Genomic DNA, 12341 nt, shown 5'->3' on the forward strand with positions numbered 1-12341 from the left:
CTTCAAACTCATGACAGAAATAGGCATTAGCCAATAAAAGTATGGCATTAATAAAGATTACTTTTTAAGTTGCAGCAGGACAGCCAACATAGTGTAGTGGTTTGAGTGTTGGGACTATGACTCTTGGGACCAAGGTTTGAATTGCCATTAAGCCGTGGCAACCCACTGAAGAAAACTCAGAGGAAGGCAAAAGCAAACCTCCTGTGAACAAATCTTTCCAAGAAAACACTGTGAAAGGTTTGTCTTAGAGTTGCCATAAGTCAGAAATGACTTTAAGGCACACAACAAGCAGGACTTTTCCTTCTTTTTTCAGATTCACAGTTGTGTCATTTTCTTACTGTCAATAAACTTGTTAACTATGATTTCAGAAGTGAAATCACCATTATTAGAAAATAAAAAGGTCTCAGAAAATAAACATTTGCATACTTTTTATCCTCAGTATTGGGAACTATGGTCTCTGAGAAGTCATCAAGAAAAAGTAGAACATGGATATAACTAGAAGTCTAAACCTTCAGTGGACTAGCACATTAACAACAGTAATGAGATTGCCATCTTCATCAAGAGGTTATTGGAGAGTCTACCACAATAGAAGACAGGATTCTAGTCATCATCACAAACTGTTAAATGCTACCACTTGCAAATTTCATCTGGATCCAGAGCCTACATATGAGCCAAGAAACATTACAATTACAGATAATGGTGACATAAAAAAAAAAACCTTCCAGAAAATATTATGTATTTGTGGCTTGAAGCATAAAGAGAGAGAATCTGTCTAGCCCAGCACCCTGTCAGTTTTTTCCTTTTTCTATTGGATAGCAGGGTGATCACCCAAGATAAAATCCTACTAGACACCAGGGTTTGTGTTTTTTTCCCAAGCTTACATAAGGAGGTAACCAATACCTCCTTATGCAAGCAGTTCCTACCGTTCACCAGGCAGCCCAACATCCCGTCTTGCATATGGCACAGATTCTCACTACCTGGTCCATGGCTACTGACTGAAGCATCAGATGTGGTAGAAAGCCCCCTGTCCAGATGCTCGGATTGCTCATATGACTAACATGCTGGTCTCTTCAATCTTCCTTTCTGACAAGCACTAACTTGCATAAGTACATTGGAGGTGTTCTCAAGGAGAGAAATCCCTGATATGCTCTCTCGATCAAAGATACTTACCAAGCGGATCGGAACTACGACGCCTCCTCATTGCAGGGAGGTAATCTGGCGAGAGCAATACTTTGAAGAGGCGTTCAAAAGGCTGACATTGGACAAATGATTGGAGGCCTCGAGCGTTCAGACAGAGGGCACTAAAGACATTGGGAAGAGAACCCAAGACTTCCCGTGTGGCAGGAACCTGTCAGGAGATATACACATACATCCCAGAAAGAAAAATAGTCACTATCATGCAACATTTCGGTAAGTCATACCTGCCTCTGATGTTGTGAAATGTGGAAAGATCAAGACGCTTTCCCAACAGCCTAACATTCCAAAATGGAAATCAGATCAAGAAGGATGGAGTGAAGCACATATATCTATACCTATCTTATACAGAGATGATTATTTACCTCTTCTCAATCCTATGAAGTTGTGCTGCTCTCAAGTCTTTCAAAACAATTACTTAATCCCTAACTTTTGTATGTCCCCATGAAAATGTCACTCCTATGTTTCTGTAATGCCATCTTTCAGTGCATTTTCAAATGTTAGGGTGTAATTCAGACAAGAAAGCAGAATCAAGAGATACACCCCCTTGTCTAGTTTCCTATGCAGGTATTCCACCATGATGACCAAAGCTATCTTTGTCCCATAACCATGCCTGAAGCCAGAATGAAATGGATCTAAACAACTTGTTTAATCCAGAAACCTCTGGAACTGGGAAACCACCACATGCTCTAGAACCTTGCCCCAAGACAAGGATATTGGAGACTGGGCAATAGTTCCGCAGTATGTTATGTTAGGGTCCAGGGAGGATTTGTTCAATGGTGGCCTCACCACAGCCTCTTTTAGCCAGGTGTAAACCTGCCTTGCTGTCGTGAGGCATTCACTACTCCCCTGACCTCTCAGCCACTCAAGGCTGCTTTTAGGAGCCAGAGAGGCATGGGTCCAGTATGCATGTGGTGGCTCTCACCTCTCCACATGCTCTTGTGACATGAATAATAGTATAGTAAATGTACTGAAGAGAGACAGCCCAGCACAACTGACATTGAATATATATGAAGTCCTTTTATCAAGTGTACTCGTTTATAAAATAAAGCAATTTGTATCTCCACAAATTGACAAATGCAGCAACAGGAGCTTGCGAATAACTCAGTATCACCACAGCCTCCCAAATATGAAGAAAGAAACTGTGTGTGTGGGGGGGGGGGGGGAGGAAAACACATAATCAAAAAGACACTTACATCTTTAATAAGAAGAGCATGCAACATGACATCTGTTAGGCCATTATCCTGTAAAGAGGATAGCAGTGAAGGCTCTTGGAATACAAAGACTGTTACCACTTCAGTGGCTGTCAGGAAATAGAAAAGAAAAGAATAAGGTTAATCATTCACAGATACACATTTTTTGTCTTGTGCTAGAAATGTTTGTAGTTCTAGGCCTCCCCAAGACTTTGGTGCTGAATACTGAGGCATAGTACTGCTATAAGATCAGCTTTATTGGTGCAAAATGACACAGCCTATGGTCCATAGCAGAGAAGCATACCAGCTTTTTCGCTGACAGGATCCAGTATTCCCTCACAGGCAATGGTAAAACAGAGTCCCTAAACAGCTAATTCTATCCAGACTATCCCCAGCTGGCAATTGAATTCCCCATAGCAGGTTAGGTATGGCTTATGGACTGGAGTGACTTATACACGAGGTCGATTTACAGTCGACTATATATGATTATACATGTTTCTTCTATTATCCATAAAAGATATCCTTACCAAGCAAGAAGAGTGATGGCCCATAATATTCTGCATTGCTGATGATGTGCTTCAGGGAGGCAGGCAGAGAGCCATCCATCACTGCAAGTTGTAAGAAAGCAAATAGACAGAACTATTTTAGTAACTACATAAAATTCTTATATCCAGACCTGTAAATATTCCACCAGTAATTCTAAACTTAATTTCAGTTCTGTAACTTCCAGATTATGCAAATTTGCATAATTTATTCTGCCGCTGTTTACAATTTATTCAGGTTCTGCTAGCCATGGGTGAAACTATGAGGTCAGTAAGAATCCATCTCTCAACTTTTGAAAGTACTATACAGCACATCCTGTCTTCAAGTGTATCAGTAATTATTGTCCATACTTTTTCAAGTGTATCTCCAACAATAAATACAAACATAGCTCAGTTAATAAAGCCTTTTTACATATCTCTGACTCCCCATCCACCCCATTTTTCCTTATCCTCCATCTAGATGGGCTTTTTTTAGTAGCATAGTATTGGAAGGGTGGTGAAGGGGGACTGAAGACACACAAACTTTTAGTGTCAGGCTGCACCAGTGTGTCTAAATAAAAACTTGGGCTAGGTAATAATGTAATTTTGCTGTAGTCTAACTGATAGCATTTAGAATTTATATTTCTATACTGTTTTATACTGAACTAAGCAGTCTCTAACCAGTTTACAACATGTAAGCCAATTGCCCCCAACAAGTTGTGTACTCATTTTGTTTGTTGTTAACTGCCCTTGAGTTGATCTCGACTCATTGTGACCCCATGGATGAGACATCTCCAAGACCCTCTGTCCTCTACTGCTCTGCTTAATTCTTGCAACTCCTTAAAATCCATGACCTCCTTAATAGAATCCACCCATCTAGCCTATGGCCTTTCTCTCTTCCTACTTCCCTCCACCTTTCTCAGCATTATTCTTTTTTCCAATGAGTCCTTCCCTCTCATGATGTGTCCAAAGTACGATAGCCTGAGTTTGGTCATCTTGGCTTCCAGGGAGGTTTCTGACTTGATCTGCTCTAGGATTCATTTGTTTGTCCTTTTGGCTGTCCATTGGAGCCTCAGTACTCTTCGCCAGCACCACATCTCAAATGAATGGATTTTCTTCCTATCTTCTTGCTTAACTGTCCAGCTCTCACATCCATACATGGTAATAGGGACTACAATGGCTTGTATGATTCTAACTTTTGTGCTCAGATGTATATCTTTCCATTGTAGAATCTTTTCTAGTTCTTTCATAGCTGCCCTCCTCATTCTTGTCTTATGATTTCTTGACTGCAGTCCTCATTTCTACCAATGTTTGATCCCAGGTATGGGAATTCTTTTACTATTTCTATTTCTTCATTGTATAGGTTGAATTTGTGAAGGTCAAATAAAAAGATGGAAGGCTAAGTCGACCTTGAAGCCCTCAGGATCGAACTCGCAACATTGTGGCTGCAGTACAGTGGTACCCCGGGTTACGAAAATAATTCGTTCCGCCGCCGCGTTCGTAACCCGAAATGCTTCGTAAGCCGAAAAAGCCATAGGCGCTAATGGGGAAAAGCCGCGATTTCGTGCGAAATAGCGCCGAAAAGCACCAAAATTTTTTTCGTAACCCGAAAAAACCTTCGTAACCCGGAACAGTTTTTTCCTATTGATTTTTTTCGTAACCCGGAAATTTCGTAAGGCGGCGCATTCGTATCCCGGGGTACCACTGTACTTGTATTAACCACTGCGCCACCAGTGCTGATCCTACTGTACCTGCTTACAACAGGCAAGGTAATCAGCAGCTGTCTTCAGAATCCCATATGGATATACCAAAACAAAGAGAAAAGGGGAAAGCAGATAAGCCTGTCTCACCAACTATCTCCATTATGTTAAAGAAGCATAGATCTATACATTTGGCCACCATATTGAAACTAAGAAATGGAGCTAATGAAAACAAAATAATTGCTGAATGTATTTTGGAAGAAGCTTTCAAGTGGTCTCTCAACATTTCAAAATGTTTTTCTCAACTTATGCATGGCTCAACAGACCAGATTGTTTCATTTCACATGTGCATATTGTTAATTTTGGATGCAAAGTTTTCTAAAATATGTTGAACTACTCTTCTTTTTTGTGCTATCAGAAGCAATCCCTATTCATTCCATGCTATTTCTACTAATGGTACCAATTTTTTCTATTCAGGTAGTAATGCCCAGGAATACATCTACTTCATTAATTGAGCTAACTGAGAAATACTTGTATGGTGTGCCCTTAGTATATGCAGGGGATCCGTTCCGGACCACCCACCCCCACCCCCCACGTAAGGAAAAAAACATGGGAGTTCAAGTCCCATTTGTTTCAATGGGTGCACGCCTCCAAGGGTGCGCATGCCATTTTAACGTAAGCTTAAAGCCGTGGATGGCAAGCCCGCATGTGAGGTGAGCACACTATATTAACCAATTTCCTGTTTTAAAAATGAATGATGATATTCTGAGGAAGCAAACATTTGTGCCCAATACCAAATTCTTCATCTCTTTTGTTTCCCTACACCACCATAGTACATATACATCCCTGTTTATATTCTACTTCTCTCTCCTACATAAGAGCAACCATTAAGAAGAAAATTGAAGGGAAGATACTGAAAATTATATCTGGCAAGCCAGAATTGTAAAAAGTGAAGGAAAGAAGAGTCAGTAATGGTAGTAATGGAAAATAATTTTGCACTCCCGCCTATGATGATGGCACAATAATATAACCACAAAGATAGTGAACTGCTCTTTTGCACCAGCCAGAGAAATAAGAATTAATAGAAGAGCTTTCAGAACCAAAAATTCTTTACATGTCTCCTCAAACACCTGCTAGGTCAGGCACTTGTTTAATACTGCTGGAAATTAATTCCTTTGAACAAAGGCATCTTCCATAGAGGCATTAGTGTGGTACTTCACATTAAAATTCACAAGGAACATATTCTATATGATTTATTGCCCAGGTGAAGCCATATGGTACAGCCCAGGATGAAGAGGAGAGTAGTCAATAGGATTCACTGCAAACTAATAGTCCAAGAAAAACCGGCCCAAGAACCTCAGCTTAACAGCCCTAGACCTCTCACCGTGGCGTATGCCATCTGAGAAAGCTGGGTCCTGGATGGCCTTTTTCAGGAAATTCAACATAGATTTCAGAAGTGCTGCTCGCTGAGGGATGCACTGAACTCCTGAAATGGGAAGCAATCAAGAAATTGAATCAGTCAGTGGCAAGTAGTTTGGCAACACAACAGGAGCTTTTATAAAAGTGATTACATACCACTTCGGGGAGAGACTACTGTATTTGTGCTGCTGCTGCTACTGCTGCTGTTGCTGCTAGCGCTGCTGCTGTTACTACTACTTGGAGTGGTGGCACTTGGGGCCCTTGTTTCAACTACAACTTCCTGTCGTTGCTCTCCAGAGGTGGAAGGACCGGGGCTGCTTTCCATGGCTACATCTGAAACTGAAGGCATAGAAGGATTATTTTAAAAGACAGAAATTGACCAGTTTGTCAAAAGACATTCCCCAAATTCCCAAGACCAATTGCTGAAAAGTTTTTGATACCAAGGAGATGGGGATAACAAAATGGAGTTTCTAGCTAACTTCCCCTAAAACAGAAATCTTGATATTGGAGAAGCGGAGCTGAAGAAGTAAGATGACCCAGTTCCATTCCTATGTCTATGAAGCGATAGCTGTGGGACTATGATTATTCCATCTAGAAACTGTACACACACAAGCTGACAGGAGGCATAGCTTCATTTAACACTACTGTGATTCAGAATTCTACAACCCTCTTGCTCCTGAACCATCAACTCAACCAATCATGGAATGGTCTGCCCCCCACCGCCCCATTTCCACTACCCAGTCTGGTTATGCATTTCAAATTTGTTGCATCTTCCCTATGCAGAGAAGACACAAAGTGTACTTTCCGTTTCACAAGTCAACATAATTTGTTTTATTTCAAAATGCAATTCTGGAGAGCCAAAAGAAGCACATTATGTAATGGCACATTTATAACACCCTCTTCTATGAAAATATTATCAAAGCTACTAACAGAAATGCATTAACAATTAAAATGCATTAACAATTAAAATAAGTATGTCCTGTAATTTACACTAGTGATAAGGAGGACTGTCTTGTGGGGTTTTGCTCATCTAAGCATTCTTTGGTAATTTACAGAAGTTTTCATTGTAAAAGCAATAATTTTCTGAAATAATTACCTTCTATGTCTGTCTCCATCTCTTCACCTTCTTGTGTAGTAGTAGCAGCAGGTCTCTGTATCTTTGGCTTTATTACAAATGGACATTCCCTCCGGCACAGGTCTGCCTCATGCTAAAACAAAAGTTAGAAAAGGAAGGCAATGCATCAACGCCACACTTTAAGATGTCTATTGTGAAAATGAATTCAGTCTCGAACAAAAGCCATTTAATTTCTGTATTGTATTAACGTACTGTACTGTCACACTTGCAAAGGACTTATATGGAACTAACCACTGCCTACACAAGATGGGGTACACAGAAAACAGTACACGTCTCATGTTTGCTGCACTAGATAACCAAGCCTCCTAAGACAGGCATGCAGCCAGCATGTGCAAACACTACTGGCCTTCCCCAAAGTAAGAACTATCTACCGGGAAGTATTATTCTCCCATTGCCAATATTTATTTATTTATTTATTCCACTTTTCTTCCAATGTAGGACCAAAGGTAGATTACAACACAAGTTAAAACAAAATACAGCTAAGAAATCTACAGTTAGGCCTGTTAAATAAAAAGTTCTTTGCCAGCAAGGAGAATTAGAGCAGATAGGTTAACCTAGTCCCTCATGGGAAGGAATTTCACAGATTAAGAGTGGCCACTGAAAGGGCCCTCTCCTATGTTTTTACCAACCAGAGCTGTGATAATGGTGAGGCTACAAGAAAGTCCTCCCCTCTGAATCTTAAAACCTGGACAGGCTCATACAGGGAGAGATGGTCTCAGATAGCATGGACTTAAGCTATATAAGTATTTAAAAATCATAATCAGCATTTTGAATTGTGCCTGTAAACACTGGTAGCCAGTGAGTTTTGTGTTGCCTATAACCAGCCCCAGCCAGCGGTCTAGTCACAGCATGTTGGATTCACTGAAGTTTCCAAAAGATTTCCACAGAAGGTACATTACTATAATCCAGCTGGAAGGTAATCAAGGTACAGTATATGTCACCATGGCCAGATCTGACACAAGATAAAATTGCTCCCAATTTTCATCCAGAGGGGGCCCCAGAAGGATAACATGGTTGATGAAATCAAAAATCGATGAAAAGTCCAGCAGAACCAAGAGGGGCATACCTCCTCTGTCCAACTCCCAAAGCAGATCATCCACCAAGGTGACCAAAGCCAATTTTATGCAATAACCATGAAACCAGTTTGAAATGGACATCCAGGAATCATTGGCGCCGAGAGACCACCATACACTCCAGACTCAGATCCAAAAAGATGTATTGAAGACTTGCCAGTAATCTTCTAGTATGGCAGGATTCAGGAAGATTTTTTAGTAAAGGCTTCACTACAGCCTCTTTTAGAAAGGATGGATGGAACCTTGCTTTGCTCTAGCAAGGCATTCACTACTTCTTTTATCCACTGACTCCATCTCTCTCCAGTAGTTTCTATAAGCCAGGAAGGTCATGAGTCCAACACACATGGTATTACCTCTCCAAGGATTCTATTCACACCCTCAGGCTGAAATCCAGTAACAAAGTGCCCAAATACCCTAAAAGGGCCTAAATGTCTTAAATGTACCAGATCCCATCTGAACTTGGAAGCTAAGCAGGGCCAGCCCTGGTTAGTACTTGGATGAGAGACCATCAATGTGCTATAGGCTGTATTTTAGAGTAGCATTTCCCAAACTTAAACCCTTCAGCTGTTTTGCACTTCAGTACCCAGAATTCCTGATTGTTGGCCAAACCAGCTAGGGCTTCTGGAAGCTGAAATCCAAAACACCTTAGAGAAACACTGTTTCAGAAGGAGGAACTGGCAAAACTACCTCTGTGTATTCCTTGCCTAAGAAAACCTTATGAAATTCATGGGGTCACCATATGCTGACAGGCAACTTGAAGAATCATACCTACACAATAACAAGGGACAAACAAGAAACAAAGTTACATCTGCTACACTTGTATTACAGCGTTCAAGTCAAATCAGATCCAAGGGATTTGCCCTGTAATGTGCCTTGCAAATTCTTCACTGTAGGCTATCGTGTGATCTGTGATCTGTTCTTGAAGAGCAGAGTGCAGAAAGCCCCTGCTCATTTCAGACAGCTGCAGATAAAATGATGGCAGAGAAATAAGCTTTCTTCATTGCCACCACTGCCACAAAGTAGGCTTTTTATCTCCATTCTGTGAAAGGGGACATCCAGGGGCATTGTGTCCACTAATCTGGGCATTTTTCCATTCCAAAAATCAACCAGGGCTTTGACAGATCACTTGCCAAGGCAATAGAAAATTTCCCAATAATTGTCAGAAATCAATCTGGACCCATACGCCTGGGACCGACCATCTTAAACCAATTCTCCAGCACTTTAGAGTTCCACAGCTCTTGTGAGCCTAAATCCCACCAGTCACTCATCTAGCCATTAAAAAAAAAACTACAAAAAGTTCCTGCAAACCTAGATCACAACCATCCTGACCAACATAGAAAGCTAGGTCTAGAGAACTGGGGGGGGGGGGGGATATGGCCATGGGCCACATGTGTCCACCTCAGGATCCCACAGGGTTCAAAAATCCCTTTTTTTGTGGTGGTGGGGTACAGGCCCCCTCCCCCTACACACACAATCTGCCAGGGGGGCTAATGTGGCCTCAAAGTCTCCCACAGTTGTTCACCCTTGTTCTACAGTGTGGCCAGTAGCACAGGTGAGGCCAGATAGTATGGACCCATGGTTTTCATGGAGGATACTAAGTCCTGAACTGCTCCTACCAAAGTGGCCTCAGCACAATTGTCAGAAGACCCCCAGCTGCCCACTACAATTTTCATCAGCTCAGGAAGGGAGACTACTGAGGAGCAGGCAAGTGGTACTCCAACAGAATCACTATTTTCTCTCAGTTACCAACATTTAAATGCATATATTTGAATCTAGCACAGGACAGGGTACATCACTGCATCTCTGCCTCCCTGCCATGGACCTCACTTGCTCCTGTACAGAGAACCCAGCTGGACAGAGCTAGGAGACATTAACCACTCAAGCTTCATTTACCAACCTGGCAGAAGAATTTTTAGTTAAGGGATCTATTGCCAAGACTTATCTAGATTACTTGGAGCGGAAGACAATTTGAAAAGTAAATAGGATCTCAACTTGTCAGGATTCACATTGAATGGCCAAGACACTAAAATGAAAGAACCTACCTCTAGTCTGTAGATGAAGATAGAGAGGCCACTATGAGACTGAAAGGCTGCCATATCTAGATTTGTGATTAAGTCTACCACGCGTACAGCTCGGGTCACAAAAGTGATCTGATCCTGTTCATCTCCCAAGAACTTGATCACCTATGGGATCAAATGGTACACAAATTAGAACACAAAAAACATCAAATATCCCAAAGCCACTGAATGTATCAAATTTACTGATCCAAGGATCCTCAGCTCTTAAGAGACACTTGCAAGTTGTGTTCCAAAAGAAAAATGTTGGGATCATCATGCCCTAGATAAATGCCATTTAAACCAGGAAGTCAATGACCAGCAATGAGGCTCATCACCTGTGCTGGGGATTTTAACCAGCATTTCATTAATCTAATTAATAATGACATTATGCACCTTTCAGAGGCATGCCAGATGCTGTATAGCCTGGCCACAATCAGATTAAAATCATGCTGATGTTTGCAGCTACCAAATAACTAACATTAGCAGAAGCTAAGATTACATGCACTGACCTGTTTGATATGATGCCAAATATTTTATATTTGTCAAGGAGAATCTATGGATCGTTTTTTTTACTCTAGTTAATTTCTTGTTCTCAGTAGCCCAAAGTTCCAAACCAAAGAGTGTCTCAAATTAAACACTGTGGGGAGAACCCTTCATACGACTAGTATTCAAGATTTTCTAGCCTTTTATTTAATGGAATGAAAGCCATTCTAGAAGAATCAGCAGTGAGATGGATACAGGTACTGAGGTGAAGAAGAAGAAATTTATATGTAATTATATTAGTTTTTCATGTTCTCTTGACTATGCTTGGAAGTACACATGCAATTTTTGTTTTCAACAGAAGCCTAGCAGCAGTTTTCTTCCTTCTGTGGAACTGCCAATCCTATGAGCACACATTACCTTCAGTAAGGCTTCCATCATGCCACAGGAGACTAAAGCTTCACCTCCTGCATCATAGCTCGCCAAATGATACAAGAAGGAGAAGAGTGCTGTGGCAAACTGGTGAGGATATGGCTCCATTGAGGGATCTGGAAAATAGGGGGACAAGCATTAGAGTTCACAAGCAGCAACAAGCAGAAGCACAATGAATTATCTCCTGTACCCGAAAAGCAGATACACTAACCAATCATGGCCTGTATACAGTTCCGGACCAAGACTGGCAAAAATCCATGGTAGGAGGCAGTTCCCGTGCAGTCAATAATACTGCTGAGTTTTGGAGTCCGCTCCAAGTGCACAATTGAAGTCAACGTCCTCAAAGAGGCAGCTTTAATATCCTGTTAAGGAAAAGCAGGAGCGATTAGGCATGTAGGCTCTGACAAGCTTTATGCTAATTTATTAATATCAAAATAAGCTTCTCATTTCCAGACAGGGGCAGACGAATTCCAAAAGAATGTGAAACACAGCAGTGGCAACCTCAAGGAAATACAATAGCAAAACATAAAACCTGATAATATCAGTCCTACCAATCCAATTCAATCCCTACATCTTTTGGAAGGAGCTAAAAGTGAGGCACACAAAGTTGTGTTTCCTTCCTCAAATATGGACTAGGTAGGCAGGCCAGCATAGGTTACTTACCATTAATTGTTTATCTGTTATTTGCAGTACATCCACTAGCTCCTCTATCAACCCATTGTACAGTATGCTGTTGGCAGATTCCTGCAAGGCATTTGAATATACTGTGGAAAGAGAGAGACTGTTAAGAATTTGCAAGAGCTGGGTGATGCAGAAACATAGCTGAAGTGTCACTTGAACAAGTGATATAGTGATGGCATCCAACTCAAAATTCAGAAGCATGAGCTTCTACAGTTTGAGCCATGAGTAACTACAGTGTTGCCCATTTCTGATTCCATGATACAATTATAACTACAATTATATCAGACAACATGCAATCAGGAAGCTACGTCCTTGGTTTTTAGCCAGTTTTTAACCTATTAAGTCCCTGGAGTTCCATTGGGTTGTTTTAATACATAACTCTTTCCCAGGTAACACTTTGAAGAATTTGATGGGCATATTTTGTTCTAAGTATGATTTGGGGCTTTTAGACTGCAA

The 12341-nt window shown here is 41.2% G+C and overlaps 1 protein-coding gene across 8 annotated transcripts in view; it reads right to left on the bottom strand.

Annotated features, from left to right (window-relative positions):
• Positions 1-12341, bottom strand: part of HUWE1 (HECT, UBA and WWE domain containing E3 ubiquitin protein ligase 1) — a 129775-nt gene that overhangs the window by 75009 nt on the left and 42425 nt on the right. For all 8 annotated transcript variants that reach the window (XM_042451569.1, XM_042451567.1, XM_042451570.1 and 5 more), the window contains 10 exons: positions 11868-11968; positions 11416-11566; positions 11193-11320; positions 10278-10418; positions 7124-7235; positions 6184-6366; positions 5993-6094; positions 2915-2995; positions 2391-2497; positions 1171-1348 (listed from right to left, as the gene is read on the bottom strand). In XM_042451569.1, coding sequence (XP_042307503.1) covers positions 1171-1348; positions 2391-2497; positions 2915-2995; positions 5993-6094; positions 6184-6366; positions 7124-7235; positions 10278-10418; positions 11193-11320; positions 11416-11566; positions 11868-11968 — 1284 coding nt within the window. The remainder of the gene's footprint in view (positions 1-1170; positions 1349-2390; positions 2498-2914; positions 2996-5992; positions 6095-6183; positions 6367-7123; positions 7236-10277; positions 10419-11192; positions 11321-11415; positions 11567-11867; positions 11969-12341) is intronic.

This window comes from Sceloporus undulatus, chromosome 2 (genome assembly GCF_019175285.1).
Source record: "Sceloporus undulatus isolate JIND9_A2432 ecotype Alabama chromosome 2, SceUnd_v1.1, whole genome shotgun sequence".
Lineage (NCBI taxonomy): Eukaryota > Metazoa > Chordata > Lepidosauria > Squamata > Phrynosomatidae > Sceloporus > Sceloporus undulatus.